The sequence below is a fragment of the Cibotium barometz genome, chromosome 23 (assembly GCF_041138505.1).
Source record: "Cibotium barometz isolate CiBa-2024 chromosome 23, ASM4113850v1, whole genome shotgun sequence".
Lineage (NCBI taxonomy): Eukaryota > Viridiplantae > Streptophyta > Polypodiopsida > Cyatheales > Cibotiaceae > Cibotium > Cibotium barometz.
In genome coordinates this window covers 34,272,313-34,295,407 of record NC_141068.1, presented here as the reverse complement: position 1 = coordinate 34,295,407, position 23,095 = coordinate 34,272,313, and the positions used below count along the sequence as shown (strand labels likewise).

Sequence of the window (23,095 nt, the reverse complement as noted above, 5' to 3'; positions counted from 1 at the left end):
CCTCCCACCTCAAGTGTGAGCACTCATACGAGGACCGGGAAAGGAAGATCAAGAATCAAAGAGGACTTGGAACTCGTTGACTCATACCTTTCCAAGGTGTGCCACTTGATTCCTTTTTTATACGTGTTTTTGGGGTTTAGCTATTGCAATGTTGTCTTTTGTGGTGGTCCTTTGTGCACATGTTATTTCCTTTTTGGTGTTTGGATTGTGGGCGACAGTCCCCATCACGCTCAGTCGGCAGAGAAAATTTGAACTGTAGGGCGCCAATTAGCGCGTCAAATGGTGCTACTGTTTGACAGTACAGTCGTGCTTATTGACGCGTTTCTAGATGCGTTATCCCTTGAACCCGAGATAGTTTGGGGCTGGGATTGGGTTCTTCCCCATCCCCCTTCCCTCTTCCATTCACTTAAATTTTTTTTCCCATCCATTATTTATGTGTTCTTTTTCTATCCTGCATATGTTTTAATCCTAACCCCCCAGTGCTGTGTGTGCATATGTCTCCCTCATATTTATTGTGTGGTGTAGTGATTGGGGGTACCGTATACTCATTGGGTACCTTTCTTTTTTGATTGGGAAGCTAGTACGCGGAGCTTATCATCGCGATGAGCATCACAATGAGAGTAGCCTGACACCAAGGACTACATGCACATCTTCTTGGGGAGACCCAAAAGATCGTAGAAACTCTTTGCGCGGCGAGAGCACTCCACGAGTAGCACTCAGCTCTTAATTACTAGTTAGCTTTCTTGTGCATTAGTTATGTAGTGACCCTGAGCCTAAACCCCTCTCGTCTCTTTTTTGTACCCTAAGCTCTTTTTTGTACCCTATACCCTAAGCTCTTTTTTTTGTACCCTATACCTCAAGCTCTTTTTTGCACATTGTACATCAAAGAAATATATAATAAAGTCGGATGCTATACCCTAAGCCCTCTCTTGTAGCTATGCACATTGTATATCAAAGAAATATATAATAAATCATGTCCTCTATTCTATGATAGCCTTCTTTTCTTGCTCCCATTCGTGCCTATGAGCGTTGTTTGGCTGGCCCTTTGGATCATGTCTTTGCCGACAAGACTTGCCAATAAGAGGTCCTTGCTCAAGAGACAAGTTGGCCAGGATAGAGCAAGGACATGCTCCAAAGAGCTAGCTTGCCACTGCTCATAGACGCGAGTGGAAGCAAGCAAAGAAAGCTGCCATGGAAGAAACAAGGCTAGTAGCACTGGGACGCACGACGGATCCAGATGGAGCAATATGGAGTGTCATGGGGGGCTGAATTTGTAAGTATGGATCTCAATGTGACTTGCATTTATGTGATTTCTTAGTCAGTTGTTGATTTAATCTAATACATGCATATGCTCTTTGTGTCAAATTGCAACTTGATATACAGAGACAGAAGGAGGCAATCCAAATGAAGGCGCCGAAGAAAGCTCCGAGAGTGACGAGAGAGAGACTCCGACTAGTAGTAGATGTAGTGCTAGATAGAAGCAACTATTTTTTGTACTTGAAGCCATATATGGCTGGATGTGGCTTTAGGCTTTACTATTTTTTTGTACTTCAAGCCACACGTGCATGTATAAACAAACCTACAAAGCCACTATTTTTTGTACTTGAAGAAGCCACATGTGGCTGGATCTTATTTAAGGCTTTATCACTTTTCGTACTTGAGGCCACATGTGTATGTATGTACAAGCCTTTTTTTGGGCAATATATATAAACACTTTTGTAATGTTTGTATTCAACTTCTCGTGCATGGATGGTTTACACGCGTCTAATGTTGTGGACTCAAAATCTTTTATTCGAAATTGTAATCATGGGCTTGTATAAGACAACTAAATCTGCTTCGTCTCTTAACTCGTGCACGGAATCATGCGAATTATACACAATGCATTGATGTTGGTTGCATTAAATACAATGCATGCATGTATGAGCAAAGGGTATGAAATATGAGCATGTTGCTTTTTTTTTATTTACAAATTTTGAGTCGTGTCTATAAGCGCAGTTACGGTCTGTGTCTATCCACACATCTAGTTGTCATATAGATGCCAATATACACGCGTGTATAGACACGCAAAAAAGTGCCCCGTGTGCATTGTGCATTTTCTCGCCTATGAGCGTGTCTATACACTCATCTATATGTGCGTCCAACTACACTTTAGCAGCATAAATAAATGCTTGTCGATAGGTGCATAAATAGCGGCGTGAATAGACGCTCCCGTAACTTTACTACCCAGACCAGAAAACGTGTCTCCGCACGCACATGTGATCGCTTTTCCTTGTTGTGTGTGTACGTGTGTATGTGTATATGCACACGTACATGTGACCGCTTTTCCTTGTTGTGTGTGTACATGTGTGTGGTGTGTGCGTGTGTATGTGTATATGCACACGTGCATACGTGCATGTTTCCACACACTTGCATGTTTGTGTATGAGTATGTTTATGCACCCCCTGTCTATGTGTATGTTGTGTATGCATGTGCATGTACATGTGTATGCCCCGTGCCTATGTACGCACATGCATATATGTATGTGTGTGTGGTGTATGCGTGAATGTGCGCATGTGTGTTTTGCTATGTGTATATATAACAATTATCTGCATGTACATTTGTGCATATTCACCTACGTGTGTGTGTGTGTGTGTGTGCACGCGCAACGCTTGTACGCGTGAGTGTGTGCTTGCATATGCAGATATATGTGCATTTGTGTACACCCTTTCAAGTGTGTGTATGTTTATGTGTGTGCAACCCCCTACCTATGTGCGTGTTGTGTATGCATGTGCATGTGTATTTATGTATGCATATGTGTAGAACGAATAGCGTGTGCATTCTCCTCCTTCCTTGCAGACATCTTTGCCTGTATAAAGAATGTGACACTCGTCGAACTGAGTGTCCTCTATGTGGAGCCCCAAAGAATGCAAGACCTAGGTTTACATGGAGTAAATCATCCTTCTTCCACATTGTCAGCTTGAGATCATTGCTCCTTGAGGTCCCTGTTCTCTTTCACAGTGCGGGCATAAGCATCACCCATGAGCATCACCTGACTCTCCATAATTGCATCATCCACATCACTCTCCCCGCATCCTTCCTTGCTTTGTTCCCTGCTCTGTGCTACTACTTGCTCCAGATTGCTTCTGAGATTGGAGACCATAGCCTCATTGTTCTTGGCCAAGTTCTGCCAGAGCTGGGATTCTAGACTGAGATGTTTCACACGCTCCTCCAATTCCCAATTCCTGCGGCCTATTCTCTCAACCTCCACGTCCTTTTTCTTTAGCCGCCTCCATACACTTTCCTTGATTAAGGTCAATAATGCTCTGGTGTGCTGCTGCCATTTTTCCTCGAGCGCTTGTCTCATCCGCTCTCCCTGAAGACCGTTCCACCATCAGATCCAAAGGTCGAAATTCCAAAAATCAAATTCCGACGCAAGGATTGGCAAAACATGATTTCAAAGAATGGACAAAAAGATTACCCAAATTTTGATGAGCTGATCGACCTCTTCTCGTTGCTTCAGGTACTGTGATTGCAACTCATCGCCCAGGATTGACGCCAGCAAAGATTGGATCTTGATAAGATCATCGAGTTGTGCTTTCTCTCTATTATGCCGCGAGCTACGACATCGAATCTCTCTTGGTTTCTACCTACTCTCCTGATTCGTGCTCTGTGCCGAATCCTCCGTTTCCTCTTGGGCTACTTGTGTGACCTTGTTACAGATGTTGATAACCCATTGTCTCAAGACACGGATTTCTTTTATAATAAAGAACCAAGGATTTCATTAACGTCTTCACAATTTCGTGATCACGTTAACAAAACCTAGTTTTAACATATTAAAACTTGTGATCACATTGTATATTCACATGACCTGAGAAATGACCTGCCGGAACCCACTAGTCTAGTAACACCTCCGGGCTTCTATCTTTCCCGGCGGGCCCGCCGGGATATAGAGTTTTCCCGGCGGGCCCGCCGGGAAAGATAAAAGCCCGGCGGGCCCGCCGGGAAAAAGAAGGAACACCGGCGGGGTATTATTCTGTATATAAACACTGCCCGACACTCATCGTACAACTTTTGGGAAGATAGTCCTTGTTTTGGGGGCGTGATATCTCTCCTCAAAGTACTTGTAGAGCTCTCGAGTTGCTAGAAGTGTCCTCTTGGGAAGAACGTCCTTATTTTAGGGGCTGTCGTCTTTCCTTGTAGGCACTCCTAAGGCTATTGGGCCACTCGTCCTTAGTTCTTTGAACTGGGGGCAGGGTGTGGTTCGTAGCTAATACTTGCGGAGATTTAGGGACAAATTTGGAGTCATTCAGCTTTGCATTTGAGCCACGTACGTAATCTACCTCATTCTGCTTTATGAATGGTTTGATGGAGCCAAGAGTCCTGCTTAGGGGCTTGTATTGGTTCTTGATACTTGATATAGTTTAGAGTAGACAAGGGTCTATTGTCCTATACTAGAGTATTGGGCAAGCATAGATCTTTGATTTTTTTTGTGAATGTTAGAGAAGGTCTATTGTCCTATACTAGAGTATTGGGCAAGCATAGATCTTTGATTGTGTAAAGTATCCTTAATTGGGTACAAAAGGCATCCTTCATTGGGGGTGCAATGTGCATGATAGTTTCGAAGTAGTTTTGTAGTAAGACCTTGCAAGATAGTTTGAAGTAGTTTTGTGTTATGTGATGATCTTTTGTATTTGTCAAGATAGTTTCGAAGTACTTTGTCTGCAGATGTATGTTTTGTTATACGTGAGTGATTTGTTGTTTTTTCATTTGTGTATTCATTGTTATATGCTTGGTTGAATAGGTTATTTGTTGAGATGGAGGACAATGTTGGATCCAGTGATACCTCCAATAGAGTCCAAATTTCAAATAGCAGGAAAAAAAGGCACCTGGGATAGAGTGGCAATATGCAATTAACGTTGGTGATCGATTCATAGATTGGGAGTGTAAGCTATGCCATGCAGTAAAATCAGGTGGGGCGCCTCGACTAAGAGAACACTTTTTAGGCAGACCGAAGAAAAAGTCATGTACCCACCCCTCTGCACCTATAGTGGCCAAACGCATAAGAGAAGAAATTCAAAAGAAAGATTCAAAAAAACATGACACTCCTACCGTTAATGTATCAAGGCAGCAAGAACACTGTTGTTCTAATCATCAAACTCCCGCTACATCGCCTACTTGTACCCCGAACGACAATGTGCAACCAGAAAGTAATCTACCCAGTGCATCTTCTTGCAAGCGAAACTTTGACGTAGGAAATATACCCATGCGTCAAACTTCATTGCAAGAAAGCCTACGTCAAGGTCGACTCGATGATGCACAACTCGTCCTTGCTGAAGCGATTTACTTTTCTGGGAGTGCTATGATGATGGTGGACAGTGAGCATTGGAAGAGAGCATGGAAGAAAATTGGTGAGTTTGGACCAGGGTTTTCACCGCCTACGTACCATGCTATGCGAAATGATCTATTAGAGAAATGTTATGCGCAGGTAAAAGAACGTGTACAAAGAATAATTCTTAGCAATATAGAGCTTTCTGGATGTAGTATAGTAAGTGATGGATGGTCTAATGTGCAAAGAAAACCATTAATTAATGTTATGGTTATTTCACCTAGAGGTGAGACTTTCATCCGTGCCGTGGATTTAGCTGGTTCAATCAAAACTGGGGCTTACATTGCTCAAGTCATTAGCTCTGTGATAGAGGAAGTGGGTGCCAAAAATGTAGTCCAAGTCGTCATGGACAATGCAAAAAATTGTAAAAATGCATCCAGAATCCTACAGCGACAATATCCACATATTTTTTCGGTAGGCTGTAATACTCATAGTTTGAATCTTGTATTAAAAGATTGGTATAAATCTGATGATACTAAATGGTTTGCCTCAATCGTCGACACTGCTCGCCAGCTTGTGAAATTCATGCTCAAGAGACAGAGAGTTTTAGATATGTTTCGACCTCGCATGTCAGTTATGTTAAAGCTTCCAGCGGAGACTAGGTTTTGCACTCACTTTTACACTTTTGAGTCTCTTCTTAGAAATAAAGATGCAGTTTGTGAAACATTTACATGCATGGCATTTCATGACTGGGAGAACACTCAACTTGAAAAAGTGAAAGAGAAAATCAAAGTCTTGAAGGGAGCGCTTACGAGAAGAAGTTGGTGGAACAGTGTGATGGATGCATACCATGTAATGATGCCTGTTATGTATGCTATACGAAGTCTTGATCAAAGAGCGCCTAATCTCAAAAAAGCATGGATGCAATGGTGGACTGTCCAGCGGAGTTTGGAGTGTCCTGAGAAATTAGAGCATTCAGTGGTGGAAAAGCAATGGCGTGTACCATTCTCCAGTAGACAAAGAAAAGTTCTGTTGAAGTACTTTCATGCTAGATGGATTGGAGCGCATTCACCACTGCACAGTGCTGCTTACATGTTAGATCCTGAATATTGGAATATGGATTTGATGTCCAACGTTGAGGTGGTGCAAGATTTTTATAAAGTGGTAAACACTTTCTATAATAATGATGATGATCGTGTACAGTGCATAAAGGAGATGACCTCATTTCGGTTGAAAGAGGGTTTATTTTCCAACTCCCTTGTTCAACAAATGGCTAAAGAGCAACCTGCATGGAAGTGGTGGATGATGAATGGTGGTGAGCATTATGCTTTATTGCGCAACCTTGCGATGAAGGTTCTAAGTCAGTGCTCTTCAAACTCAGGCTCAGAAAGAAACTGGAGCATGTATAAATATATTCATAGTACTATTCGCAATCGACTTCTTGCAGATCGAGCAGATAAACTTGTTTACATGTACTGCAATGAAAAGATCTTGCGAGACATCGAAAGCGAAGAGTATGAAGAAGATATGCCCAGATGGATGTACAATTGTGAAGATGTAGTAGACGAGAACTTTGATGTTGGACGTACGTTGTGCACCACCCTTGAGATAGAAGACAATTTAGACATTGACTTAGATGAGCTTAATTTAGCAGACGAGAGAGTAAACGGTGAAAGAATTTTGGAGCAAGATACTGACATAGAGGAAGAAGTCACTTCATTAATTTAATAAAAAGTACTTGTACAAATGATCATATTTGGAGAAATTATCAATACAAAAGTAGAATTTGTTTTTCTTAGCTCTCATCTTGAAATAAATTGCAAATTGCACTAGGAGTTGTATCTAAAGGTCGTGGTGGTTTATATTCGCTAGCCATGCCGAACACTGTATAAATACCTTGATTTATTGGGACATTGCACAATGCACATGTGGAAGTATTTTGCATTTGTCTCACTAAACATATTAAGTGGTAGTAGTGTCCACATTGTAGTATATACTGGCCGCTCCACCCATCGAATACTTTGTAACATACAGGACATTGGGGGGTGGAGGAACTTGTAGCCTCAGCAGAAACTCCCACAAGATCAGGATGTATCAAAAAATGAGAGATGTGGTTTCCTTGGCGCACGAGAGCAATACGTGAAGAGATGCTCTGCACATCTTGGCTGATCTTTGTTAGCTGCTCTTGAATCCCTCTATTGGCCGGGGGAGGAGTTGACGCTTGAGTTAATCGGTCAGCTTCTTTCTCCTTCTCTGCTAGCTGTGCCCCTAAGCTTTCTTTGACCTGGTTTAACTCAAGTCCAGCGCCCTCCACCATGAGAGCAAGTTCTTCTCTTGTGAATGTCACTGTCTCTTCACGTATGTCGTGGGTGTTGACAGTGGCCTCTCTGGAGGCGAAGTCCACTGGAGTTTCTAGGATAAAGTGAGCATATAGCATTTTAGCAAAATAGAGTGGAGCGTCGGCGTTATGGAGAGGACGACCGTACACCTCCAAGAAAATGCGCTCGGCATTAGTTTTGATATCATTGTGAGTGCAAGGAGAAATCTTCCATCTTCCCTTCTTAATCTCGCCATCTGGACATGGCCATATTTCCTTTATCATCTCTGTGGTTACGCGTTTGTTTATGTATTTCCATTGGGCATAAGTTGGATTTGTCCATTTCGATAACCTGCATGCTGTTCTTGTAGCTTCGCGGGCTGTCAGGCCATGTGCAAGGGCTTTCATTCGCTCGTATGCCTTCTTGGCTAACTCCTGATGCTCGTTCGCTTGCGCCTGCTCCATATCTGCATGAACGTAAATGACTTTAGGATTTTAATGAACTGTAAAGATCAACGTAAGATAAATTGACCATTACTCTCAAAATCTTGAAGTCAAACACCACGAGAGGAGATATGTATTGCAAAGACTCGATGAGAAATATCCACTTGACTCCAAAAACACTTCAAACAATGCTCGCACATCAAATTTTGAAGAGAAAACATAAACTTAAACACCACAAGAGGAGAGAGATATTGCAAAGACTCAATGAAGAGAGAAACAAAATTTTGAAACATTGGACACATCAAATTTTCAAGAGAGAAACAAAATGCCATTCCTAAAACTTAATCTCTTGATACTGTATCATTACAAAGTTGGGGTGAATGCCACCGATAGCTCTACAAGAGGACGTTGTGCCCTCGTAGGGTCAGTATTTAGTGATCTAAAAAATTCAACTACTTGCAAAATTGATTTTCGCTCATCGCGATTAGGCAGAAACATCCAATTTTTGACTCTATGAATAATAGTATCCATGGTAACTTTGTCATGGGAACTATTATCCATCCACAACTCTTGCACTTTCTGCCAAAAGTCATATAAAGTTTGTAATAAATATCCCAAGGCAAAAACATCAGATGCAGGAGTGTATGCATCTGCCAAAAATGGATCATAAAGCTCTGGGGCTATCCACGGTCGTTTATTTCGCTCTCTGTCTGCGTAGGAGACTGCCTGTGCCACCTTCTCAGGGTTCTTGTCTGCTTCAAATACAAAATTGAGAGACACCCGTTTTTTGGGCGCTCTCAGCAGCAACCCCCAATCGATAATACCTATGCGTGGCTTTAGCTCTTTTGTATAATCCAACACTACATTGAAAGGATGTAGGTCGGTATGTACAATACCTGCCATATGTGCTGCCGCTAGACCTTCCACCAGGGCATGCATAATATGTGGCATGCTTATTACTATTTGTTTTATTTTTGAAAGTTCTAGATGACTTAAAGGGATATTATCAGGCGGGGGTTGTCTCCATCCTCGATCCAAACGAAAAATTGCTCTGGTGAACTCACTGAATCTGAAGGGAACCTTCAGAAGAGTATCACCAAGAGCGCCGCCATTATAGTACGGGAAAATTGTGATCCAAGGAGCCTCTTTTGTAAAGGCAATGCATCGGACAATCGATGGATGTAGCACTTGTATACCCTGCTCTGCCTGGAAGCTCTCGAACTTCGCGCTGCCTTCTCCTTTGTAGTGCTTTCCGCAAAAAGTGATGTGCTCCGGTAAAAATGATATACCTTTAATTGCATACTCTTTTACTGTTCCAAAAACACCGGAGCCTATTGTTCGTCCTTCGTGAAGAGCCTCGTGCGGGATGCCAATAAGATGTGTGCACATAGAATTGTAGATGCTACGATTAATGACACCTGTACCACTTGCATCTGCCTGACTGGACGTTGCAGCGACGTCCTGGGCAATGCGCACTCTTTTGGGGAGGGACTCTGCATCCAACGCCTTCATGCGCTTGCTCTTGGCTCTTTGCTCGCTCCATACAACGTCCCATAACTGTAGACGTTGCATATTGGCTTCAGGCGGGGCAGCATCTCTAAGATCACTGCATGCTACACGCATGCTCCCCAAAATGGTTCGTGTTATGTGCTGATGGTTGAAATCTGCTATCTTCTGTCTATCTAGCAGCTCAGCGTTGCCTCCGCTTCGAAGCCGACGCTGTGCATTTTCCCATATTTGGTCTATTAGATCTCGCATGAGTATCTCAGACTCATTGATCTTTTTGACGACATCATCAGTACATTGTGATACTGTGATGACCGCTTCAATGCGAATTGCTCGCAGAACGATTTTGCGCTCTTTGGGAGAAAGCATGTTGATCGTCTTCGTAAATCTAGCAAATATCACTAAACACAAAAAAATAGAATATCAAACATTACTGAAATAAACATCAAGCAAACGTGAGAGAACAGCAACAAGTATATCAATATCGTCAATGTTCATACAACAACGGAATATCAAATAATTTTAATGAACTCAACATCATCCAATACATCATCAAACGTGAGAAAACAGCAATAAGTGTATCATTACTTATCAATGATCAAACAAAAATAGAATATAGCAAACAACATTACTGAACTCAACATCATGCAATACATTATCGAACGTGACACAACCACAACAAGCGCATTATTACTTACGAAGTGTATACATTATCGAAATAGAGAGAGAGAGAGAGAGGGGGAGGGAGAGAGAGAGGTGTGACAGATAGAGAGAGGAAAAATTAAATGACATTTTTTATAGTTTTGTGAGTTCCTAAAGAGAGAAAAATAATGTTTTGTAATCCTAAAGCACTCCTCATCTACAAACCTATCGTGATAGAGAGAGAGATGTGAAGTGTATCATGAGAGAGAGAGAGAAAGAGTTGTGAAGTGTATCATTGCGAGAGAGAGAGAGAGAGAATTGTGAAGTGTATCATGAGAGAGAGAGAGAGAGAGGAGAGGAAGAGAGAGTTGTGACAGATAGAGAGTTCCTAAAGAGAAAAATAATGTATTGTTTTAATTTTTAAGTAAATAGAGGGAGAAAAAAGAAATTATTAAGAATTATGTATATTTTAAGAGAAATAAAAAAAATCATTATCTACACATCTATCGTGTTGTGAAGTGAATCATGAGAGAGATAGAGAAAGAGTTTTGAAGTGTATCATGAGAGAGAGAGGGGGGTAAGAAGAGAGAGATTCATATTTTTCGAGTTACGAATCACGATATTATAAAATAAAACGTTTAGACAATATGGTGTAAACTTTGATCCATGAAATACTAATGCCACGTTAGCAACCAAGTATCGCATGGATCAAACACAATAAAAACAATACAAGTCAAATCAAACAAATTTACGACATTTATTCGACCGCGTTAACGATCATATGCCGAAATACGCAAGCAAATTTACGACACTTTTTCGACCGCGTTAACGATCAAATGCCGCAATATGCAAAAAACATTTTATGCACTAGCGGACGACACCAACTTGCCGTGTTAACGACAAAATGCCGCCCGATTCTATGGGAATACCAATAGGATACGAACATACACTGGCCGTGTTACCGACCATATATCCGCATTTGACAAAGGGAAGGGAAGGGAAGGTGACATCGCCATAACGATACTATGCTTGCCGCGTTACCGACTAGTACCGCTACGGCGTGCCATACTTACCATAGGACACAGACTAGCCGCGTTACCGACTAAGTGCCCCAGGGTAAGCACCATTCCGAAGAATGGCCTTACACACACACCAGTCGTGTGGCGGGCCACCCAAATCCTGCCGCGCATTGCGACAATGGGCGGCTGCCCGCACGAACTCACCCACACACACATCCCTCGTGTGGCGGACCACCCACATCCTGCCGCGCATTGCGACAGTGGGTGGCTGCCCGCACGAACACACCCACATACACACACACACACACAAGTTTTCATTACCTGTGTATGCTGTCAGCAATGAAATCCCAAAGGGCCCCCCGGGCCCATATTTATAGAAAATTGTACCCCGCCGGGCTTTATGACGACCCCGCAGGGACCCGCCGGGCTTTGCTTTATCCCGGCGGGCCCGCCGGGTATAGCAAAAGCTCGGCGGGATTTTTCCCGGTTACCAGGTCGCTTGCCACCGGCTTTTTTGTGTTGAACCAACGTGAGAGAGAGAGAGAGACATGTCATATGCATCCCCAAAGGTGTGTAGAATACACACAATAGATGAGTATATATAGAGGAGATCCTAGGGCTATATATATAGAGACATTCTATATATAGCCAACACCCCCGCTCAAAGAAGGGTCTCTAACTGTGGATGAAAAAACCCTTGGGGGCTCAAGGGAAAAACCCACAGCTCTATATACACCTACCGCTATATTAAATTATTTTATAGTTACAAAGTATTATTCAAAGGAGCTACATCACTCCCATATATACAATAGCCATGAAGGCTGCGAAGGAGCTACATCACTCCCATATATACAATATCCATGAAGGAGCTACATCACTCCCATATATACAATAGCCATGAAGGAGCTACATCACTCCCATATATACTTCATCACTCTTATGTGTACAATAGCCATGAAGGCTTTGAAGGTCATCCATCTTCATGTTGTCTTGATCCATTCATGTAGGTTGGGTGCGAGTCTATCTTCGTGACGATGCCAAATAATATTTTTGTAGTCTCTTCTCTATATTGAAGCTCAACAATATCCAAATACAATCTTGATCCATAAACCCTGTAATGGAAGAAGTCTCCATAACAAATGGAAAACCATAATTTTGTTATAGAAATATGAGATGTACACGAAAAAATGTACATAAAGAAATAGACATAAAGGTATCTATTATATGGTTGCTTAAGAATATAGTCCATCCGCAAGGACATGCATGGCAATGTCAACTTGTGGAAGATCATCCAATCAATGGCAAATGAACTAGATTTAGTAAGAGAATCTGGTTACTTGGAGAAGTTGACTTGGAAGATTGACCTGTCAAATAAACACTAAAATAGAAAATGACACTCATTCTAGTTAGTAAGGATATCATGGAAAGCTAGAATCATATCTTTGCCATGGGAAAAATCTATGACATAAGATCAAACCTCCAATATTATGAGTCAAGATAATGAGACAACTATAACTTGGATCAAACCTCCAAGATGACATGATATGAAAGTAAACCTCATAAGATGACAGGACGAGAAATCAAACCTCTGATGTCCATAGGTAGGATGACCAGACATGATGAAAAAGCAAACCAATAATTAGGATGTAGACACCTCTGACAGGACGAAAAAGCAAACCTCTGACATGACGTACTTGAAAGTAAACCTCATAAGATGATAGGCGGAGAAATCAAACGTGTGACATTCACAATCAGGATAGTAAACCTCATAAGATGACGGAACGAGAAATCAAACCTTTGACATCCCACAGGCAGCATGTAGCCAGGTGATGTGAACATAAACCTCATAAGCTGATAGGATGAGAAATCAAACCTCTGACGGGAAGAGAAATCAAACCTTTTACATGTAGTCAGGATGACATGACGTGAACATAAACCTCATAAGCTGACGGGACGAGAAATTAAACCTCTCGGGAAATATGCTCGACGAAATTTCTTGTTAGTTGCCATAGATTGAATTCCAAGACTTGACCACCATTATAGCCATTTAGACCTGCATGGTTGCATTGTCGACCACAAAAGACATTGATAGACTTAAATAAACCTAGTCAATCTGATGAGCCAAAGCCAAGGCACGGTGCATCCAATGACCATGGCATCATGGATACAATCCATGGAAACGTAGTCAACCATCATTCACGAAACATGTAACCATCATTTGGAACAACACCATGGCATCATGGATAAAATCCATGGAAACACAATCAACCAGTATAGATTAGCCAAGTGAACCAACATCAACGAAACATGTAGCTTGGAATGACCAACATCAACGAAACATGTAGCTTGGAATGACCAACATCAACAAAACATATAGCTTGGAATGACCAACATCAACGAAACATATAACCATCATCATGGAACAACACCATGGCATCATGGATACAATCCATGGAAACGTAGTCAACCATCATCGACGAAACATGTAACCATCATCACGGAACAACACCATGGCATCATGGATACAATCCATGGAAACGTAGTCAACCATCATCTACGAAACATGTAACCATCATCATGGAACAACACCATGGCATCATGGATACAATCCATGGAAACGTAGTCAACCATCATTGATGAAACATGTAACCATCATCATGGAACAACACCATGGCATCATGGAGTGTAGTGAGTGAATTACATCAATGCAATGAACACATATACATATATCTATAAAATGTGTAACCATCACCACCATGGCATCATACCAAGGCACCAAAATTATAAACTCACCAAACCTGTCAGAATCACCGAGGCTTGCATGCTTAAAATAATAATTGTCAAGTCCGTGAGACTAGTTGTAATGTAACAGGCAAAGGTAGAACACATGGCACCTTTAACTAGTAGTAACAGCATGTTAAGCATCAATAACGTCCTCTTTACGCACAAGACGAACTTCCTCGAAGCCATAGAAAGAACAAATACACAACTTCCTTGTGAGAACAATCAAACGAGAGATCAACATCACCGCCGAGATAAAAGGATAATGAGATCATCATCACCGAGATGACCATGAGCAAGTAACTATAACGATTTTGAAGTCATAAGATAAAACAATCAGATCATCACCGAGATGACCATAAGCAAGTAACTATAACGATTCCTAAGTCATGAGTTAAAACGATCAGATCATCACCGAGATGACCATGAGAAAGTAACTGTAACGATTCTGAAGTCATAAGATTTAAAATGATCAGATCATCACCGAGATGACCATGAGATAGTAACTGTAACGATTTAGAAGTCATAAGATAAAACAATCAGATCATCACCGAGGCAGGATGAACAAAAACCATATACATATCATCAGCAGTCGATCGAAAAGAGAGGCATAATTACCATCATGTGATAATACCTTGGATTGTCAATAAATACATTATGAACGTCTAAGCTTAATCATGTGATTCCTGTAGCTAGCACAGAGGCATAAGTCACGATCAATGTAAGGCAAGGCCATCGAAGACCCTGACCATAATCATCGCCCCGGCCAAGTCCACGACATAGAGTGGGAGATGGCGATGAACGAGCAGGCGGCGGGGCAACGAGCACACTCCCAACAAAGGGATGCAAGGGCGCGCCAAACACCCACGCACTACGGGTCCGGCGGAAAAGATGCATGGAAGGATAAGTTTTACAATATCACCATGTCGCGGTCAACTCGAGAGGCGGTGCGGTATCGGGAGAGCCACACCGAGAATGAAACGTGGCAGTGATTGCTTGACAACAACCACATCGACATAGAAGAGTTCCACAATGCAATTCGGACTCTGTAGCCTAGTCAACCATATGCTCATGCATACCACAAGTGCTCAACAATCAGGGTACAACCAATAGCAATCATGAATACAATTTCCACTATCGGGATCACAAACAAATGAGCCTGCAACCCATCAGCATATCATAACCATACGGGTCTCTACCCACAACCACAATATCAATTATATATACCCTTATGCATGCCAATCAGGAATACAATTCTCACTATCGGACCTCTACCGATCGTATCAATCATATATACCCTTATGCATGCCAATCAGGAATACAATTCTCACTATCGGACCTCTGCCGATCGCCATCAACAAATAAACCTGTTCAATTTACACCAAAAACCACCCTCTACCCCCTGTTGGGTCAAAACAGAACAAACTGGGCAAAATTTTTCTAAGTGCCAAACTGCCTGCCAGTTTCGACGGCCACTTTCAGAGAGCCATAACTCTCAAACTAGAAGAAATCTTAAAAAACTCAAAACTACAAAGTTGTAGAGGGAAACAAAATGAACAACTTTGTCTCTTTGGAGCCCCTGCAAAAAAGTAGTGGAGGACCTCCAAAATCCACCCCCAAAATGGCAAAAAATCAGATTTCCCTGCAAAACTGTCAAAACCGCTCTCTGCCGGTTTTTGCGGCGAATTTTTGAGCATGAAGATGACCAAACCAGAAAATTTGCATCACGCAAGAGTTGTAGACCTTATTCAGGGCTACATTTTGATATAAAAATCTTTGAAATCCAACATTCCTACAGAAAGTTATGCCCTCTGCAAAACAGCCCCCTGAGCCTGCCGAAAAAAACACTTTTCACTGCTATTCTTCTCATATGCCACAGATGATGATGTAGATAGGTAAGAGGAGTATGGATATGTATTAAAAACATCATAAGAGAGTAGAAGAAGAATCCTCATCACAAAACTCGGCCTTGAGACGGCCCGCCCTTTGTTCCTCTCTCTTCCCCATTTAGCTCGAACAGGCGAAAACTGCCGAATTTTACACTGAGAGATAGGCAAAAATCTGCCTTGCGGAAATTTTCAGACCAGCTTCCCAATCTCAGAAAATTATAAGAAAAATCAGGGATATCAAACTAAGTGAGCTCGAATTTCTGTAATTTTTCTGCGATTTTTCGACTATCAGAGAATGGTCTGAAAAATCAAAAAGTGATAAAAAAAAGTAGTTTTTTTTTTGGCATTAAAAATTAACTATAAATTAATCAGACTTCGCAAAAATCATTCCAGTATTTTTCCCATGATTAGGGAGGTCTGTAGATCACGCCATAATTTTCTTATGATTTTTGGAGACAAAAAGCCAAAATATTAATTTTAAAATTAAGCTTAATTATAAAAATCATTAGCAGAGTTAATTAGGCTTTGGTTTAGCTCTGATTTTGTGTGAAAACATCAGAAAAATACCCTTCCTAATTTTGCTTATAGCTAGGTGCAAGACTACGAAGACTATGTGACTTAGCGGTCACTAATCCGCTTAATTAAGGATTAATTACAGAATTACAGTGATCAGCAATTTTTCAATTGCACATGGATTAAGGCTTAGATGATGTAGAGGATCATGATTAATGCAAGAGACAAGAAGAATCATCCCAAATCAATCGAAATTGCCTTCTACTGCTCCCTCGTACACATAGAATCGTGTAAGGGAAGAAGTAGGGCTTCGGGAAGAACATAATCGAAGATGGGGATGGCTATGGAAGCTTACCCGGCTGTAATTTGCTGAGAAGAATCGCTCGGAGCAGCACGAGAGCTTCGTCCCTTGTTCTTTGAGCTCTGATACCATGTTGAACCAACGTGAGAGAGAGAGAGACATGTCATATGCATCCCCAAAGGTGTGTAGAATACACACAATAGATGAGTATATATAGAGGAGATCCTAGGGCTATATATATAGAGACATTCTATATATAGCCAACATTTTGAGAACATGTTAACATGTGAACATGTTAATAACATGTTCACACATGTTATTAACAAAAAAAATTTTGTGATCACGTGAATATAAAATCAGAGTAAAGAACTTTCGGACGTCAGCATTACGTCCTCATAAGCTCTACATACCCGTCCTATTGTACTTAAATGATACCGCTTGCTTATGGGTACACATCATTGCCTCCACACATTCATATAAAAACGGTCATTACATAGAAGAATGTACGCCACAGTAGTTCGAGATGGCTTTGACTTGCCGCTTGCTATTGTCTTTTTGTGGAAGAGAGTAGCCCCAATGTGTCAAGGTCCTGGGCTTGCTGGAATACCGGCAGGACTGGCAGAATAGTCTCACAGGTCGCCATCGACGGGAGGAAATGGGCCTCCCAGCTCGCCCAGACCCTTGACGACACGGTTAAGGCCACCGGTCGGCAAGAAGGCCCCCGGCTGCCGCCGGTTGCCTTCTGGCCTCCCGGAGGCCTTTCCCTAATATCTTGAGGAGTCGTTAAAGGAATTGCATCGATGGATATGTGAGGAGAGGGTGTTTCCTTGCAAAGCGTTGAAGAATCCCGATGTTATTTAGACTTGTAATAGCGGCCGGGAGACAAAATTGTGGACAGTGGCTCCAGTTACAAAAAGCTTGTTCTCGCACACTCTCAGCCAGTCAAATTGCCGTGCCAATGGATGTGTGAGGGCTGGAATACACATACCAATGAAAACTCCTTGCTCACATGGAAGGCAATCGAGCTTTGCAACGTTTGAAAATTCATTTGGTGCAGGATCTGGGTGGTCAAATCGTTGTCGTGGTTATATTCTAGACACATCCATCATTCCATCGATGCTTTTTGTGAATATATTCTGAGCATTAATCTGCTCTTCTGTGTCAAGGCCTTAGGCTGTCTTCGGGCGCAGGTCCTTTGTTGGCTGAGTCGTCGTTCGTTTGCGGCAAGTCTATGTTAACTTGTGTTTGGGGCTGAGGGTCTTTTTTCTTTTTTGGAGGGGCCAAATTCAGTGAGTTCTAGGCTAAGGCCGAATTCTGGGATGCCCATATCAAGAGGAAGATTTTTAGCGCAGGCACCAACAGCCACGATGACATTGTCGGGGGCTTCCTTGGGCCAGGAACCTTTTGGCCGCGACTCCGAAGGAGCGGTTGGGTTGACGGTTCTATTGTACGACACGTGTCAAAGGAATGTTCACTAGATCACCACATAGTTCCACGTGGCGTAGAGCTGATCCGTCCTTAATAGATAGAGAGAAGAGAAGAGAGAAGGCACAAAATTTATTTTTATTTTTAAAAAAATACACTTCGAAATTCATCACTAGCATTGCAACAGTGCTTACAAAAACATGGAATTCAATGATGAAACAGGCCGGCTAAGGATCCCCACGCCTTGTCGTGGATGCTCCGCTACCTGCAGAAAACGTCAAGAATCGTTGGTTCTAAAATTGTCCCACTGTTGTCTCCGAGGCGGCTTGTTCAATGTGACTACACAGACGGCCATGGATAAATATGGTGCATACAAGAGAGTTTTGAAGGTCCGTGGGTCGTGTTAGAAGCAAACGCAGGAACTAGCGGGACCGCACCACCGGTGCAACGAACCTCTTATCTGCTACTATCGGGAAGGCCAAATGCCCCGATTTCTATATACATGGTATTTACGTGAAGGAAAAATGTGGGTCGGCCAACGACATTGATATGTGCACTTATTCGGTTGGTACCAAATTTGGCATGGATTTTAAGGTGAGTTTTTTACATGATCTTGACAAGTATCAAGAGCATCTTACATCGTATGTCCAATTGGGAAGGACAAATGGCTCAATTTCCATACACGTGGTATGTATGTGAAGGAAAATTACACGTTGTCCAACAACATTGATATGTGCAAGTCTCTGATTGGTACCAAAATTGGCAGGGGTCTTAAGGTGAGTGTTTTCCATGATCTTGACATGTATCAAGTGGATTGGATGCCATATGTCCAATCGGGAAGTGCAAATGCCCCAATTTTTATATGCATGGTACGTATGTGAAGGAAAAATACGGGCTGGCCAACGACATTGATATATGCACTTATCCGATTGGTACCAAACTTGGAACTGTTCTTAAGTTGAGTGGTTTCCTTGATCTTGCCAAGTATAAAGAGAATTGGACCCCGTATGTCTAGTCGGAAAGGCCAAATGCCCAATTTCCACATGCATGTTACGTATGTGAAGGAAGATTATGCGTCGGCCAATGACATTGATATGTCACTTGTCTAATTGGTACCAAACTTGAAATGGGTCTTAGGGTGTGTTAACCTTTTGGCAGCCCACCATGTTGTAATATATGTACTTACAATTTTTGCCGATTCGGCCATGTACATAGAGAGCTAAAAAGAAAATGAGGGAAGCTAGAGTAGGGTGGTCGCACATTGCGCCACTAGCTAGGAGAATTAGAGCTTGAGAGAGTGCAAGAGATGGAAAGGGTTAGTCCTCCCTTGAAAAAAGGTACTTGTATAAAAGGCAAAGTCTTTGACTTTAGTCTTCACTTGTTGGATACCACGTTGAATGCAAAGAGCTCAAGCTTCCCTCCACTCCCTTAAGGGTGTTGGATTTCTTGCATGCTTTCTTTCCTTCTATGGTCTCATGCGATTGCTACGTCCACGGTTTCCCCTTCACCCACGCTCACGAGTATGCCATCTTCTCTCTTTCCCTCTCCCTCTCCTCTCCAAGCGAAATCGCATTTGCAACAAGTTGGGAGCTGCGAACGTGACATTCGTAGAACCGATTACGAGGTTGGCTCCTACCTAGAAGTAGCAATGAGTTGAGCACTCACTTGCGGCATGCTTGGACGATCCCCAATGACATGTGAGTCGCATACATAGAAGACTTAACATTTTTGGTGCCATTGCTACGGATACTAGTCAGGTACGCTCCACCAATACCAATCGTTCCATCGTTATCCACCCGATTCGAGCTTAGAAGCTTGAGCTAGAGTATAGACCGTTTTTGTGAGTTTGGAGAGATTTGAAGGTGATAGGAGTTTTGTTTGTTGTTGAAAGTTGTGTAGAAAGGTTAGCTTTTGATTGATTGTTGTCAAAATCAAGAAAAACTAGTACGAAATCTCTTTTTCAGTTGTGATTTGACGTTTGAAGTGACCGGTTCTAGGTGTCACATCGTAGGAAAAAGGTCAAATCGGTAGAAAAAAATGTTTGTTTATGATTTCTTTTGTGATAGGTCATTAGAGTGTGTTTGTGTGTGTCCATTTGTGTCAAAATAGATCAAAAAACAACAAAAAAACCCCCTGATAGAGTACAAAGTTGTGTCGACACAGAAAAACTGTCAACTGCCTAGAGTGTGCTGCTGTAGTAAAGCAGTGCACCACTATAGATAGCAGTATGCCGCTTTAGCAGTAGCCTACCAGCTACTGCTAGCTATTACCTACCCCCTCTTTTACATTATATATATATTATAAAATTTAATGTAAATAAAAAAAATAAACGTTATGTAATATGGAATCTAAACGTTTTAAAACGTTTATTTTTAATCGTTATAGAATCTAACGTTTATAAAATTAACTATAAATTATCGAGTCATTATCTTATCGCTCACTCGAGGACGCTTACAGTCCACTCACTCACTGCTCAGTGCTAGCCTCCAGTTATGCTACGACTTCTCTTTCCAGGTATGCAAAACGAGTGTGTGCACTGTGCAGTGTCCAGCCTTCTTCTTCATTCTAATTTCTCAGCCTTCTTCCGTCCTTGAGTCTCAGACTCCAGAGACTCCATGTCCACGGGCAAACGACGAGTTTGTTAGAAACCTGTGACTCGTGACTCCGTGAGTCGTGTGTAGACTCACGGAAGGTGGCCATGCACGTCGTCTTTTGCAGGTTTGCTTTTATATTCTCCTTTCATTTCATTATAATAGTACGTGAGAGAAATTCAAATAATTTTTTGCTCTTTTCTTTGTAATGCCAAAGGTTGGAATACGTTTTATAAACAAAGAGGAGAGGGCGCAAGCCGAGAGGTTTGGAGTGGAGCTTTATGAGATGAGGCATTTTGAAAAACATCGTGAATTTTTGGAGAATTTGGTATGCCACATCTTACCCAGCCTTAAGTTGAGAATAATGCTCCAAGCTTAATTTTGATAATGATGATGCATCCATATATGGCCTTTTGTCCAACCTTTACTTGGACATTTTGCCCACCTTTTACTACTCAAGTGGCAAAAAACCATTTTAAACCATGAAAAGACATTCAACTATGTTTCATCACCATATTTGCCATGTGACAAAATTATTTATGTTCATGTTGGACTGTGTATTGTAGGAGCTTGGCGTGGGTGCAAAAGGTGTGTACGTATCCATTGACGTAGATTGCCTCGGCCCAGGTTTTGCACCAGGAGTGTCTCACATAGAGTCTAGTGGACTCTCCTTCCGTGATGTGATGAATATCTTACAACACTTGAAGGGAGACATTGTTGCAGGCGATGTTGTGGAGTACAATCCTCAACGTGACACATCATATCATATGACCGCCATGGTGGCATCAAAATTTGTGCGGGAACTAACTGCAAAGATGTCAAAAATGTGAAAATTACCCCTCCAGATAATCATAGCCAAACAATCTTAGTAATAAATTATGTTCACACTATGCAAACATGAGCATTGAAAGATTGAATGCATCCAATTACCTACAAGGGATTCTAATCTATGTATCAATGGGATAGTACTATCTCATTGAATCTTATGTGGAAAAAGCATGTTTTAAGAATCATTCATGTTAGTCAAGTTAATCATGTGATTCATGTGGCCATTTTCATTCATGGTAATGCTCTAGTAATGATTGTGTTCCTACATATCTTTGTTCAAAAGAAAGAGGGCCTACTTTGTGCCATCTATGGAAAAATAAGTGATTTTGAAGAAAATAATTTCATTTGATCACAAAATGAAAATTTCATTACACATTCACATTTTCATAATCAAGACAAATCGATTAACATGCATATTTGTGGTTGCATCTTATTTTCATCTGGATTCTAAAGAGGTGTTATTTTTAATACTCATAATGTGATAAAGGGCCAACATGTAACACTACAAATAGACACACGCACAAAGTTAAAAGGATTTGTCTTTCGAATGTTTTGGTGGCTTTTGTTATTACAATTTCTCTATTTTAATAGAATTCTACACAAATTATACACTACAAGTAGTAGGAGGATTTTCTAAATAACACCTAAATTTAAACAACACACAATTTTTAGATACCATTTGTCAAAAGAAACAAGGGGGAGGAGAGAGAGAGAGAGAGAGAGAGAGAGAGAGAGAGAGAGCACGCGTGCATGTGTGTGTGTGTGTGTGTGTGTGTGTGTGTGTGAATTCATGCATGTATGTATATATAATTACCAAGGATTTATTGGAAAATTTTGGTTCATAATAATATGCATGTAGGGAAAGGATGTACATGTAACACTTAGAATGACACTACCTTAACTAAGTTTTTATAAATTAGATTGGTATATGTATATAAATCCAACAATTCACTTTTTTTAAGTTGGTTTCGAAACTTTTTCCTCAATACAAAAAATAAAGTTCTTTTGTTTTCAAGTTGGTTTCTTTACTTACAGATAATAATTCTACCAATGCTATTGGCACCCCTATTGGGTGCAATGAGGGGGATTAAAGTTGACATGTCTTGGCCTTGATTGCTTGTGTTAGCCAAACAAGCTCAATGCCCATGGGTGCAAGGAGGATATCTACATTGAAAATGGGTCTGTGAAATTTTCATGGGATATATATCTGTGTGTGTGTGTGTGTACCACACACACACACACACACACACACACACATGCATGCATGTACATATGTATATATGTATGTATGTATGCATGTGTATCTATATGTGTCTACGATGTGTATATGTATATGTATATGAGATGTGTATACATACATACAAATGCGCGCGCACGTGCACGCGCACACACACACACCCCCCGACGTGCGTGCACACACTCACACACTCACACATACACATATATATTAGCATTATAATCACAAGGTTCACTTAACAAAGCTTGTAGCAGAAATCCAAAAAAAGGCCTTGCCTATGCCAACATCACCAAAAGG

The 23,095-nt window shown here is 41.4% G+C and overlaps 1 protein-coding gene and 1 pseudogene across 1 annotated transcript; one reads left to right on the top strand and one right to left on the bottom strand.

Moving 5' to 3' along the window:
- Positions 1-2,962: 2,962 nt before the first annotated feature.
- Positions 2,963-3,343, bottom strand: LOC147625870 (BOI-related E3 ubiquitin-protein ligase 1 pseudogene; annotated as a pseudogene).
- A 14,741-nt stretch (positions 3,344-18,084) lies between these two features.
- Positions 18,085-21,563, top strand: LOC147625869 (arginase-like). The gene is made up of 4 exons (XM_086817741.1): positions 18,085-18,164; positions 20,824-20,860; positions 20,951-21,061; positions 21,300-21,563. The coding sequence occupies exons 1-4, from the start codon at positions 18,085-18,087 to the stop codon at positions 21,561-21,563; spliced, it is 492 nt and encodes a 163-aa protein (XP_086673867.1).
- The last annotated feature ends 1,532 nt before the right edge of the window (positions 21,564-23,095 follow it).

Bases quoted from the DNA above. Each gene is read 5' to 3' on its own strand.
- LOC147625869 (XM_086817741.1), top strand. From the start codon at position 18,085: ATGACATTGTCGGGGGCTTCCTTGGGCCAGGAACCTTTTGGCCGCGAC. The intron at 20,861-20,950 runs GTTTGCTTTTAT...GTAATGCCAAAG, and splicing joins ATGCACGTCGTCTTTTGCAG to GTTGGAATACGTTTTATAAA. The intron at 21,062-21,299 runs GTATGCCACATC...TGTGTATTGTAG, and splicing joins GTGAATTTTTGGAGAATTTG to GAGCTTGGCGTGGGTGCAAA.